The 14,669-nt window shown below is 40.0% G+C and overlaps 2 protein-coding genes across 2 annotated transcripts in view; one reads left to right on the plus strand and one right to left on the minus strand.

The window, feature by feature from the left end:
- The first annotated feature begins 819 nt into the window (after positions 1-819).
- LOC143029499 (E3 SUMO-protein ligase ZBED1-like) lies at positions 820-3,490 on the plus strand. Its single transcript, XM_076192157.1, has one exon. The coding sequence runs from the start codon at positions 1,690-1,692 to the stop codon at positions 3,454-3,456; it is 1,767 nt and encodes a 588-aa protein (XP_076048272.1). The 5' UTR covers positions 820-1,689; the 3' UTR covers positions 3,457-3,490.
- A 2,117-nt stretch (positions 3,491-5,607) lies between these two features.
- Positions 5,608-14,669, minus strand: part of Usp5 (ubiquitin specific protease 5) — a 31,618-nt gene continuing 22,556 nt past the window's right edge. Inside the window, exons 11-15 of the mRNA XM_076193041.1 lie at positions 11,841-12,000; positions 10,031-10,181; positions 7,681-7,866; positions 7,148-7,379; positions 5,608-6,224 (exon numbers count right to left, since the gene is read on the minus strand). Of these exons, the coding sequence (XP_076049156.1) occupies positions 6,044-6,224; positions 7,148-7,379; positions 7,681-7,866; positions 10,031-10,181; positions 11,841-12,000 (910 nt within the window). The 3' untranslated portion in view covers positions 5,608-6,043. The remainder of the gene's footprint in view (positions 6,225-7,147; positions 7,380-7,680; positions 7,867-10,030; positions 10,182-11,840; positions 12,001-14,669) is intronic.

Consider the following 14,669-nt stretch of genomic DNA (forward strand, 5'->3'; position numbering starts at 1 on the left):
TACGACGCAAGGATTACAAAGGATTACAAAGGCGGAGCATGCCGACAGGAGACCTTTTGGTCCATATCTAGGTTGGATGCGAAAAAAAATCATAATGATGATAAAATAATAAATAAGAAATATAATAATGTAAATAAATAAAATAAATAGATGCATAGGTATAGTTAAATAGTAAACAAACAGGTAAGTAGTAAATAATAATAAATTGACATATAACTAATAATAAATGAAAATCAAACATACAAATGATAAAACAAAAACAAATAATGTGAAATAAATAATCATTACAGCATCTTGCTTAGGTGTTTATCTAAATGGTTCTGCTTCGAACTGAACTACATTGCACTACCTGTGCAGGAAGTTTATTCCATTCATTAACTACACGGTTGGCAAAGTTGTTTCTACCTACTTCCAAATTGAATCTATTTCCGGACAGTTTGAGACCATTGTTTCTTGTCTGATTCTCATTCAATGTGAAAATTTTGTCACTTTTGATGTTGTCAATTCCCATTAGAATTTTAAAGACCTGTATCAAGTCACCTCTGAGTCTATGCTTTTTTAGGGAAAACATATTCATATGTTTTAGTCGATTTTCGTATGATTTATTTTTTATATTTGGAATCAGTTTTGTGGCTCACCGTTATACTTTTTCCAATCTGTCAATATCTTTAATGAGATTCGGTGACCATACGGAAACAGCATATTCCAAATGTGGATGAACTAATGATTTATATAGCTTGTTAATGAGTGATGGACTTTTGAAATCAAAAGATCGCGCAATCAGTCCTAGAATCTTATTTGATTTCTCAGAGGCTGAAATACACTGCTTGGATGACTTGAGGTCGTTACTGATAATTACACCAAGATCTTTTTCACTATTCACTTTTGTTAACGAATTTCCAAATAACTTGTAATCATACTGTTATTTTTACCTATGTGCATTACCTTGCATTTACTTGTGTTAAATTTCATTAGCCACTTTTCAGACCATTGCTGTAATTGATCTAAATCTTCTTGAATATCTAATTGGTTTAAGTGATCATATGCCATTCCGCACAGTTTTGTATCATCAGCAAATTTGGAAACAGTAGATTTTAGTCCATGGTCTATATCATTTATATATACTATGAATAGAAGTGGTCCAAGAACGGAACCCTGAGGAACTCCACTTGTAACATTTTTCCATCTAGAAGTTTTTCTGTTTAAAACAACTCTCTGTTTTCGACCATTCAACCAATTACTAGTCCAACCTAATAGGCTACCACTTATTCCGTGTAAAGCTAATTTAGTAAGTAGTCTTTCGTGTGGGACAGTATCAAAAGCTTTTGCAAAGTCTAGATATATTAAATCTATATTGTTTCTTTTGTCATAATTCAAGATGACTGTGTTGTAGAATTCGAGTAACGTGTTATTCAAAAATCATGTTTTGATAGTGAATACGTATGTAATTATTATTCACGTAGTCTCAAGTAATTAATATTTGCGAACCTTAATTGGGATTAATTAAGTAAATGTGTGCTTCAATGAAAGTGGATCAAATTTTTTGAGCGCTTGCCCAACTCTGATAACAGATACATTACATATTGTGATGTATGTCTTTTCTTAAAATTCAAGTAATAGTAGATGTTCTCTGTAGTTTATTAACGAAAAATAATTCGATGAGCAATATAATTATAGCCTACATAGTAAATGATTCCTTACAATGTTTTTTTTTCTTTGTTGCAGTGTTCTGTCTCTACGATGTACTCCAAACGAAAGAGGAAAAGTCCGGTATGGACATACATGGAGCAGACAGGATCAAATATAGTTACATGTACCATATGCAAAGGTGCTTTCACCTTTACAGGAAGTACATCGGGACTATCAAGGCATTTAAAAACAAGACATCCTACTGAGTACTTTGGGTCAGAAAAGAAAAAAAACATCGATTCACATCTACTGAAAATGATAGTGACTGATATGCAACCTCTATCCTTGGTAGAAAATGAAGGTTTTCAGGAGTTTGTCAAGGTGATCGATCCTCGTTACGTACTTCCAAGTAGGAGGGATCTCATGCAAACACACTTTCCTTCTCTTTATGAAAAACAAAAACAACAGGTGCGAGAAGAGTTGGAGGGGGCAAGTTATGTTGCTCTCACTTCCGATCTTTGGACCTCAAGACCAACTAAATCATTTCTTAGTGTAACTGCTCATTTTACATCTCCTGAATGGGAACTCAAATCTAAGCTACTGGCTACAAAAAGCCTAATGGTTGACCACACATCAGAAAACATAGCAGATGCACTCAAAGAAATATGTGAGGAGTGGGACTTGCTAGAAAAAGTGTGTTGTATCGTGACAGATAATGCTTCCAACATAGTAAAAGCAGTGAAAGACATGAATGTAAAACACCTTCCATGTTTTGCCCACTCTCTGAATCTTGTGGTTCAAAATGCTCTGAAGAACACTAATGATGTAAAGAAAGTACAAGAAAAGGTGAAAGCGATTGTGTCATTCTTTCACCATAGTGTTAAAGCTTCAGACAAGTTATGTGCCCAGCAGGTACAACAAGGAGGTGAGAGAAAAAAACTGATAATGGATGTGGAGACAAGTTGGAACTCCACATTCTATATGTTTGAAAAGTTCCAGGAGCAACAAGAAGCGGTGACATCAACTCTGTGTGTGTTAGGTAGAATTAACATGTGCCTATCTGGTGATGAGTTAGAATGTCTCAGCAAAGCCATCTGTGTCCTTCAACCTTTTGATGTGGTGACTAAAGAACTTTCGGCAGAAAAAATTACTTGCCTGTCAAAAGTCATTCCACTAATCAAAGCCATTCGAAGTTGCATGTATTCAAAGAAGGACGCACAGAGAAGAGAGCTCTATGAAACTTTTCCTTTGGGTTTGGAGTTGCGAGTGCAATTAGATAGGAAGTTTTCAGGACTTGAGAGCAGTTTTATTCATGCAGTGGGAACATTGTTAGACCCGAGGTTTAAGAAACTTCCTTTTGTTGATAAAGGGAACATAATTATCATGCAGGACAAACTTATAAACTCGATGCGTGCACGAAGTGATTCCCAGGCGCCTGTGCTAGCTCCAGCAACACAAGCAGCTCAACAGCAGAGACCAACACAACCAGAAAGACAGCTCGACTTGTGGGAAGAACATGATGAAACAGTGAAAGTATGTCTGAAGGCAGTACAATCAGCATGTGTTGGACCAAATGTGGACATGAGGAAGTACCTAGAGGAAGGCATTATTGCCCGACACGAAGATCCTCTACGCTGGTGGAAAAATCATTCACAGTTCTTCCCTTTATTGCAGGACAAGGCAAAACATTACCTTTGCATTCCAGCCACATCTGTGCCATCTGAACGAGTGTTTTCGCAAGCAGGTGAATTTATTTTAGATAGACGAAATTGCTTAAGTGATGAAAATGTCAATATGCTTCTGTTTCTAAATAAGAATATGAACTAATTTGTATGAAAAAATAATTGAGAAAATAAATAAAAAACATGCTGACAATGAAATCTAATATATCCTTGTGTGTGTGTGTCGTGTAAAGTTTCGTATGCTGATTACAGAAATAACATTAATTTTTTGGAGAAATTAAGGAAAGTGCCAAAAAAAATGGTTTTAATGGTAAAAATTTACCAGGACCTTAGCGGTACATACTCGCTTAATGGTAAAAGTTTACCAATAAATTAGTGGGACACTGGTCCCGTGACGAGTATGTACCGCTAAGGTTTCGGTAAGCGCATCGCAGTTTGGTGGTACTGACGGGACCAGTGCACATCCACAGCAAGGCCGCTTCATTTAATCAGCGACCCCTCTGTCCCCTCATGCAGAAAAGGAGAAGACGGGGAGAAATCCCTTCAGGCTGCGTCAAATTTTTCTCACACATACTACCTCACCCCCATCCCCCCACCCATTCCACCTCATGCAACACATCATCATCCATATACAACCATTCTCCATTCACCCATCTTCTGTCCTTCCTCAACAGACATTCCTCTCTTCCCCAAGGCCCCTTTCACCCCATCCATCCATCTCATCCTAGGTCGCCCCCTCATGTTCACTCCCCCCACATCTGCCTTCCATACCTCTTTTACTAGTCTTTCTTCACTCATTCTTTCCATGTGTCCAAACCATCCCAATACTCTTTCATCCACCCTATTTCCCAACTCCCTTACCACCTCTGTTCTCGTCCTCATTCCTCACTCTATCCAGCCTGGTAACCCCTGTCATACTTCTCAGACATCTCATGTCAAACACATTCAAACTCCTCTCTTATGTTCCATGTTTCTGCCCCATTCAGTGCTGTTGGCACAATCACTCCTTCGTACAATCTCCTCTTAGCATCCATTCCCAAATGTCTATTCCTCATTACACATTTTTAACCACCAAGGCATTAAATCACTTCTCTCAATCTACATTCTACCTCCACTTCACCCTTTTCTGCCACATTCACACCCAAGTATCTAAATTTATCCACTTCCTCCAGTCACTCTCCCTTAATGCTCACTTCCAGTCTGCTGCCACTTTCACCCCTTGTACATCTCATCACCTTACTTTTACCCACATTTATCTTCAACTTTCTTCTTTCACACTCTCCCAAACTCTGTCACCAACTTTCTCCATTTTCTTTAACCATCTCCAATTCCTGACCCACCACCCTTGTATTTACCTGTCGCACCACCCCATCCATGTATAAGTTGAGCAGCCAGGGCGATATAATGCATCCCTGACGGAGTCCCACCTTTACCTCGAACCACTCACTCTCTCCATTTCTAATCCTGACACATGCTCTACTACTCTTGTAAAAACTCTTGACAGCTCCTAGAAGCTTTCCTCCTATCCCATATATCTGCAAAACCTCCCACAGTGCCTTCCTGTCTACCCTGTCATAAGCCTTTTCCAGATCCATAAAAGCCCAAAAAACATCCTTTTCCTATAGCTTTCTCACATATCTTACCACAAAATTCTGATCTACGCAACCTCTACCTGTCCTAAATCCACACTGCTCCGTGCCAATCACTCCCTCTGTTCCTCTCCTAATCCTCTCAATCAAGATTCTCCCATAAGCCTTCCCTACTACATTTAACAAGCTAATCCCTCAAACTACTACATTCACACTTGTCCCCTTTTCCCTTGTAAAGTGGAAGTATGCAGGCACTCCTCCAGTCCTCCGGCACTCTACCCTCTCCAGAAAACTTTAAATAACCTCACCAGCCAGTCCACCATCACTGTACCTCCTTTTTTTTTTTTTTAGACATTCTGCATGGCATCCATCCAGACCAGGTGCCTTACCTGCTCTCATCATCTTAACAACTGCCCTCACTTCATCTTTCCTTATTTCTCCTCCATTTTCCTCACTCATCACAGTCATTTTCTTAGCACTTCCCACTGCAACTATCTTTCCCTCCCTATCCTCCTTCACATTTAGCAACTCCCTAAAATACTCTGCCCATCTTCCCTTACTGCCTTCTCTTCCATTATCATCTCTCCATCTACACCTTTTACCTTTTCTTTTCTACTTGATTCGCCTCCTCTTCCTCTCTTAATTTCTTTCCAAAACATCTTTTTATTACTTTCAAAATTGTAAAGGGGGAAAAAAAAAATACCTCCTGAATTTAATGACAAATTTATTAATCACAAATAGTTGCATCCACACATTTGCCACAGTACTAATGGCAAAGTAGGCACATCCTTTCTTCCTCAGATAGCTCAACAAGCACATATGATATCACCCAACAAAAGTGATGAATCTTTTCCCTTACTGCACTTCAGACTTATGCAATTACTTGTTTAGCTACCATGAGGCTTTGAACTTTGACTCTGGCTGCCTTATAAGAGAAGAAACTGGTGGTAATTTATTCTGTTCTTAAGGCTATGCCATAGTTTCATTTTCATATCATTCTTAATCTGTAAAAGTTCTATAGAATGTATGACTATTCCATCTTAATTAGTTTAAAGTAACACACAAACTCTTCCAAAGTTTGAAAAGGCAGAAACCATAATCTCTGTGATTCTCTTCTGTTAACAAGTCAATGTACACTGGCTATCACTGACTGACCCGCTTATATAAATATACATAACCAAGATCAATTGGTGGACTAGCTGATTTGCAGACCTTGTTGTCATTGAAGATAGTCCATCCTCCATGCTCCTTCTTAATGTGACAAACATAATGACCCACGAGTGTTGATTGGCCCATGTGACTGATAAAAGCCACCAGATCATACCTGCAGAGAGAGAGAGAGAGAGAGAGAAAAAAAACAACAACATTTAGTTATAATTTGCCATCCCTTGGGAAACTGAAATATTCCCTACATAATTCATAAACACATAACCAAAGGACCTTTCTCCCTTATAAGTGGGGGAAGGATATCTGAATCAAAGAACATGCCCTTTTCTTACACATTAAATCATGTCCATTTAACACATCACCCACCTCAGTATCTCATGGATCAGAGGTAATTCAGTGTGACACAGCACTTTAATAGCAGGATCTGTCAGCTAACACTAGTACCCTCACCACTTTATGATATAGTAATCCCCCTAATCATTCACTTAAAATTAGAACTAATGAACACATACCTTCCGGCTGTGTCATCCTTTCATTCACTCACTGCCTCTTTCCATTTAGACCACACAATCCTTTCATCCATTCAGTCTTAGCTACATTCCTTCTGACCCCATGGCAGTGGGTGGAATATAGGGATGACCCATCATCTATGAGGAGCTAAGATGAGAGGGAGGAAAGGGTGGTGGTTGGGAGTGGAATGGGTGGAACTGGGTACATAACCTTGACTTGACTTGGCTACCTCCCTCATAAGGGGGAAAAAAGATCTTGGTATATAGATAGATAGGCTTAGCTTTTGTACTCTTTCTTTCCTGCTCTAACAGGTGTTCTTCATGCATTCCATATCCATCCTACAACCATCCAATACCCATTTACTGTCCCTCACATCTCAGCATCTCATGGATGAATGCCATCCCTGTTCCCTGCCAAACAGCTGGAGTTGAAGTATTTGAGGCAAGACATGGTGCTTCTACAGCTGGAGCCTGTTTACTTCCACTGTTTCATTATAGGGTGACCTTCCCCTATCCAACTTCTAAAAAACATTAAAGGCCAGGGCAAAAGTTAACGATTATTTCTACTTACTGAGAATTACCATCCCTGAAGGTTGGACCCTGATTAGAAGCAACAGCTGCTATTTCTCCTGCCTCTGCTGCCAGTCTCGAGTCAAGCTCGTGCTGATGTGAGAAGATCCAATCAGCAGCTCTTTCCAGACTGTTGTTGGTCTGCTTTAGGGCCAGCCTGGCCTGATCTTGCGTGAAGCCCATGGCCATCAGCATTGAGAGTCCCTCTTCGTCAGGAGTAAACCCACTCTTGGCTGAACATGAAAAGATATGTACAGTACATTAAAGGTAAATGGCCACATAAACAATGTAAAAATCACACAACACACCTCACATAAACACCCAAAAAACAACACAAGTTATATTATTCTCCATTTTCTCTCTGGCCAGGTCTTGAGACTGTGTGTGTGGCTCTGGCCCCATATAGACTCGAAAGTATCAGCTGCATGCTACTTAGCAGCTTTTAACCCCACAATAACATGCAGCGAATACCCCAGATGGGTACAAAAATGTAACATGATAAGAAAAATGTAACATAAAAAAGAAAAAACTCACCTGATGCTGCACTAGGTACTACAAGTGGCTGTGCAAAATCTGGGTCACCCATGTGCTCCATGACCCAATTCATAGCTGCCTCAGAACCCTTATTGCCTGTCAAGAACACAGCCTTTCTGCATGCTTCTACTGGGAAACCCATTTCAGCCAGCTGTGCAACTACAGCTGCATCAACATCAATGCCACCTGCAAAAACCATTAACATCAATGACCCAAAAATCACATTTCACAGCACTTAAGCATACAATATGAAAGTCTTAATTTGACAAAGTGTTCATACTTGGTAATCTTAGAATTTGCCTCGTAACCTAAATCTAGTGGGCAGATTATATTTTTTTATAGTGGAAGAAGGAAGAGAAGAAAAAGATGATGATGATATTGATTATGACCAATGATGATCACATCATATTACACTTGAGTTTTAATCACTTTCTTGATTTTCAAGGGGTTAAAAGTGCTCCAACATCAAGGTTATGCTTGTAGTGTTGTTGAGTTGAGTTGGTTTTGAGTTCACAAATTGTACATGTACTTTGTTCTTATGATCCCGCATGTACCTGGTGAACTGTGAAATCCACGACATATATTTACATGTTAAATGTACCAACTCTATAGGCACTTCTGATGCTCACCACCCCTTTATATCCCATTCTGATCAGAAAATTAAATCCTACAATTTGAAATATAGTTTAAGGAATACTAAGGCATGAAAATAAGAATACTACAAAAAACTACATCAACAATTCTCAATTCTTTTCAACTATGGTAGTCTAGCAGCCACTGTATCCAGGCTTAAGTAGTTCACTGATCCCTCTGCACATGTGATTACAACTATTATTGTTCTTCATTCCCACAAAAACTAATGCATTTAATCATTTAGCACTTAACAGAAAGATTAGTAAAAGCAGTGTGGAAGGCGGAGGTCAATTGGGTGAACATGAGGAGGCAACCGAGGATGAGATGGATGGATTGGGTAAAAGGGGCATTGAGAAAGATGGGAATGTATGTTGAAGAAGAAAGGGAGAAGACAGAAGATCAGGGTAAGTAGAGAATGGTTGTGTATGGATGATGCTGTGATGCATGGAAGGGAGTGGGTAGGGGGTTAGGGAGTGGTTATATGTAAATATTTTGATGCAGCCGAAAGGGAGTTCTTCCCATCTTTTTTCTGCATGAGGGGATGGAGAGGGGGGGGGTCACCGATTAAATGAAGCAGCTTTGCTGTGGATGTGCTGTGTCTTTCTGCATTGTTTCTGACCCAGGTCAGTGGGTAAGATGCAGGGATAACCCATCATCCAGGAGGAGCCAAGTAAAGAGGGAGGGAGGCAGGAGTGAATGGGAGTGGTGTGGGTGGGAATGAAATGGATGGGAATGGAATTATGACTTTGGCTACCTCCCTTGTAAGGGGGAAAAGCATGTACTTAGTCCAGTATTTCTAAGTAAAATTAGAGATGGAGGAATATATATACATACACCAAAAGACACTTTCCCCATATTTAGGGAGTGGCATTGTCAAAGTATACACCCACTCTTCACTCTTTCCACACCCATTTGTTGTCCTTTCTATCTTAGCTCCTTGGGGATGAAGGGCCATTCATTTCCTTCTCATAAATCTAATTGAGGAGGTGGAGGAGGGGGGGAAAGGCAAGAGATAAGTGTGAGTGGCAAATGATTGTGAATGGACAGTAAACTGATGCAATCCAAAGGGATTTCTCCTCATCTTCTCTATTTTCACATAGGGAGCCAAGAAGGAACGGTCACCATGTCGATGAAATGGCTGGCTCTGCTGTGGATGTGCTGTGTCTTGTGCACTGCTTCTGACACAGGCAGGGCAGGGGACAGGGGTGGGTGCTTGCCTTGGCTGGCTACCTCCTTTATAAGGGGGACGAAGGATCTTGGTACATAGATGAATATTTTTTGGTCACCTGCTACAATGTGACTTGGTATATTATTTGGTTATTGGAGTTTGGGTGTGTAGCCTTGGGGTATTGAAGAGGAGAGATATCTGTAGATATTTGTAACATTTTATGTCACTTCTTCATTTGCATTTGTATTGTGATTATTTCTGCCATGATGTCTAAAAGTGCTGCTGAGTTTAGCTGTTAGAGTCCACTTTTGTGCTGTGTATCTGCTCTGATTGTTGAGTATTCTGTGAAGACAGGTAACATTGTGGTGTTAATCTGGTTTCTTGTATTAGTGCGAAGTGTACCGAATGCTTGTAAAGGAACTACTGCAATTTTGTATTTGTTTAAAATGCTGTTTATATTTATTTGCAGATGATTGTCACTGATCCCTATAAAATAAGTTACATTCACGATAATTACAACAGGTTATATCGTTTTAAAGATCTTGTTACCTGGTTTATCCTGAGCAGGCTCTGGTAATTCCTCTTCACCTGGCTGTATTCCATACCCTCTTAGGCTTGCCAGATCCAGATGCTCTGGCATGTTTATGGAAACATCTAATTTCCGAGGCACTAGGTTTTGGTCCAGTCTAAATTTGGCCAACTGCAAACAAATGTTTTGTTTAAATCTATTTCCATGACATATATACACATACATATACCAAGGGCTTTTTCCCCCTTACAAAAGAGGTAGACAAAGTCAAAGGCATAAATCCAGTCCCACCCATTTCATCCTCACATACTCCATTCCCATGACATGGAAAAAAAGGAATTATAGGTTATCTATTAGTCAGAACAATTACTACAGAAAAGTTGCAAGTAACAAAGTATTCCCAACTACTGGAAGTAATGGAAAGTAAGTAGTAATGTAATGGAAAGTAAGTAGTAATGTAATAGAAATAAGTAATAAAAAATAATGAAAGTAAAGGAAGTAAGATGGAAAAAAATACATTTTGTCAATTTCTGGTGGCATTTCACATAACCCCTAAGGTTCTTGCCAATGGAAAATATACCCAAAACAGGGCTTAAAGAAACTATACATCTATCTACCTATATACAAGGGCTTCTTCCCTCTTATATAGGATGTAGATAATAAACACAAAAGTTGCCATATATGTCTTTACTCATCAGCTTAAAAAATTTTGAGTGTCATATTTTTTATATTTCAAATATTTTAATACTATTAATGCAGCAAGACACTCACTGATAGTATCTAAATTCTAAAAAATCTGACACAGCTCCATGAGGAACTAAGGTAAGAGTAAAACAAGGGTGGTGGATGGGAGTGGAATGGGTGGAAGTGGTTGGATGGCTTGACTTAGCTACCTCCCTTATAAAGGGGAAGAAGACCTGGTATATAGATACATAGAACATAATCAATCAATCTGTTACCCCTGGTCTCTCTTGCAGAAGACCTGGGTCCTCCAGGAAACCAGCAATAGCCCCTGAGAAGGTACTGTAGTGCCGGGTATTGTAGTATTAGGTGTTCTGTGTCTTTGTGTGGCAGTTGCATCTGGGGCAGTTTGAATCTGTGGCCAGGGCTATCATGTGTTAGTTCTGTCTTAACGCTGGATAATATCTTATTAGGTGATAAATAAAAGAGTGACATTTCACTACATGGATGAGGATATGATGATGAAATTCAATGAAAGCTTGATATGGCCCAGACTGGAATACACAGTGATGATGTGGACACCATATCTAAAAGAAAAAAAAAAAGGCAGCAACCAAAATGATCCCTGGTTTAAATGATATGGCCCAGACTGGAATACACAGTGATAATGTGGACACCATATCTAAAAGATATAAAAAAAAAATAGAGAATACAAAAGGCAGCAACCAAGATAATCCCAGGTCTGAATGACAATATATATAAGGCAAGATTGAGGAAACTGGGACTTCCCACTTTGATGGAGTGAAGAAAGAGAGACAGCATGATTAAATTGGACAGAAAAGAATTACTAGTGCAAGAAGAAAGATCAACAAGAGTTCATAATAAAAAACTAGAAGAACAAACATGATTTAAAGATGTCTTGAAATATAGTTTCCTACACGGAAGTGTAAACTTGTGGACCAAGTTGGATGAAAATATTTATAAAACAAATCAAGGAAAGGAAAAGAGATGGGAATCCATGAACATTGCTCCAACCCTGTACACACACACAGACACACACTATTTCTCCTTATATGGAGGGTAGCCAATTCAAAGCAAACAAATCAGACAAGCAAATCCCACAGATGTGTAACTTACAAGATTCCTTACCTGAATAATGAGAAAGTCTGGGAATGTTCGGAGTCTTGTAATTTGCTGGCCCTGCACCTTTCTGTCTACAGCTGTACTGAACATTTCAAGCTCAACTGGAGAAGCAAATGTGGTCATGCAGGCATCAAAAGGAATCTTTGCTCTTACCAGGTCCTCTGTACTGAAATATTTATGAACTTGTTTGATTAAAGGTATTCATAATCAGTAACATAAATTATTTTAGCATTTTTCACAATGATATTTCAAAACATCTTTCATCATAGCTCCTGTCTAAATCTGCATGGAAAATTTCTACTATCTATTTATATATGGAAGAGAAGGCAGTAAGGGGAAGATGGGCAAAATATTTTAGGGAGTTGCTAAATGTGAAGGAGGATAGAGAGGGAAAGATCGTTGCAGTGGGAAATGCTAAGAAAATTACCGTGATGAGTGAGGAAAATGGAGGAGAAATAAGAAAGGATGAAGTGAAGGCAGTTGTTAAGATGAAAGCAGGTATGGCACCTGGTCTGGATGGATGTCATGCAGAATGTCTAAAATAAGGAGGTACAGTGATGGTGGACTAGCTGGTGAGGTTATTTAATGTTTGCTGGAGAGAGGGTAGAGTGCCGGAGGACTGGAGGAGTGCCTGTATAGTTCCACTTTACAAGGGAAAAGGGGACAAGTGTGAGTGTAGTAGTTTCAGAGGGATTAGCTTGTTAAGTGTAGTTGGGAAGGCTTATGGGAGGCTTGTTAAGTGTAGTTGGGAAGGCTTATGGGAGGATCTTGACTGAGAGGATCAGAGGGAGTAATTGGTGAGGAACAGTGTGGATTTAGACGGGTAGAGGTTGTGTGGATCAGATTTTTGTGGTAAGACAGATATGTGAAAAAGCTATAGGAAAGGGGAAGGATGTATTTTGGGCTTTTATGGATCTGGAAAAGGCTTATGACAGGGTAGACAGCTTACAAGAGTTTTTCAGATATATTTTTCAAGGAAACTTCTAGAGCATTTTACAACATTTCATGGGATTAGAAATGGAGAGAGAGAGTGGTTCGAGGTAGAGGTGGGACTTTGTCAGGGATGCGTTATGTTGCCCTGGCTGTTCAACTTATACATGGATGGGGTGGTGCAAGAGGTAAATGCAAGGATGGTGGGTCAGGGATTGGAGATGGTTAAAGAAAATGGAGAAAAGTGGGAGGTGAGCCAGCTGTTGTTTGCGGACGACACTGCGCTTGTGGCAGGATTGGAGGAGGGATTGAGGAAGTTAGAGACAGAGTTTGAGAGAGTGTGAAAGAAGAAAGCTAAAGATAAATGTGGGTAAAAGTAAGGTGATGAAATGTTCAAGGGGTGAAAGTGGCAGCAGATTGGAAGTGAGCATTAAGGGAGAGTGACTGGAGGAAGTGGATAGTTTTAGATACTTGGGTGCAAATGTGGCAGGAAAAGGAGTGGAGGTGGAGGTAGGATGTAGATTGAGAGAAGCGAGTAAATGCCTTGGTGGATTAAAAAGTGTATTGAGGAATAGACATTTGGGAATGGATGCTAAGAGGAGACTGTATGAAGGAGTGATTGTGCCAACAGCACTGTATGGGGCAGAAACATGGAACATAAGAGAGGAAGAGAGAAGGAGTTTGAATGTGTTTGAGATGAGGTGTCTGAGAAGTATGATGGGGGTTACTAGGCTAGGTAGAGTGAGAAATGAGGCGGTGAGGGGGAGAACAGGGGTGGAAAGGGAGTTGGGAGATAGGGTTGATGAAAGAGTATTAGGATGGTTTGGACACATGGAAAGAATGAGTGAAGAAAGACTAGTAAAAGAGGTATGGAAGGCAGATGTGGAGAGTGAACATGAGGGGACGTCCTAGGATGAGATGGATGGATGGGGTGAAGGGGGCTTTAGGGAAGAGGAGAATGTCTGTTGAGGAAGATGGGAGAGGACAGAAGACAGGGGTGAATGGAGAATGGTTGTATATGGATGATGCTGTGATGCATGAGGTGGAATGGGTGGGGGGATGGGAGGTGAGGTAGTATGTGAGCAAGATTTGATGCAGCCCAAAGGGATTTCTCCCCATCTTCTTGTATGCATGGGGGGACGGAGAGGGGGCGGTCGCCGATTTAATGAAGCAGCCTTGCTGTGGATGGGCTATGCCTTGCGACACTGCCTCTGACCCAGGGCAGTGGACAAGATGCTGGGATGACCCGTCATCCAGGAGGTGCTAAGATAAGGGGGAGGGTGGAGGGGAGCGGAGTGTATTTAGGGATGGAATGGGTGGGAATGATTTTATGCCTTTTTCTTTTTGGCTACCTCCCTTGTAAGGGGGAAAAAGCCTTGGTATATATATGTATTTATATATAATGTATGTATAAGGTTGGAGGAAGTAATGTCTGGAGTATCTGGGGTTGCATGCAGAAATAAAAAGGGGTGGATGTGAAGGTGAATTATACAGTACGGGAGGGAAGCTAATGTCTTGATGAAATTAAATGTTATGAGAAATAGGTATTTGGGAAGGAATGCAAAGAGGTCGTACAAGGGAGTGACAGTCCCCATGCCAATATATGGAGCAGAAACTTGGAATCTAAATAAGGCAGAGGAAGAGCTTAAACGTGTTTGAGATGAAATGTTTAATAAGTAGAGTTAGAGTTACATGAATTGAGGGTGAGAAATATGAAGGTATGGAGAAGAGCAAGAAAGGGAAAAGAGTTGTTGGATGAAATAGATCTAAGAGTGCTGAGATGGTTTAAATATGGAAAGAGTGAGGAAAGACTAGTAAAATGAGTGTGGAAAGTAGAAGTGGATGGAGTGAACTTGAAAATGAAGATCAAGAATAAGGTGGATGGATAGGGTGAAGGGGCCAGTA

This window comes from Oratosquilla oratoria, chromosome 11, assembly GCF_046742065.1.
Source record: "Oratosquilla oratoria isolate Oo_2021 chromosome 11, ASM4674206v1, whole genome shotgun sequence".
In the NCBI taxonomy this organism is placed as follows: domain Eukaryota; kingdom Metazoa; phylum Arthropoda; class Malacostraca; order Stomatopoda; family Squillidae; genus Oratosquilla; species Oratosquilla oratoria.

Coding starts and splice junctions, on each gene's coding strand:
- LOC143029499 (XM_076192157.1), top strand. CDS start 1,690: ATGATTCCTTACAATGTTTTTTTTTCTTTGTTGCAGTGTTCTGTCTCT.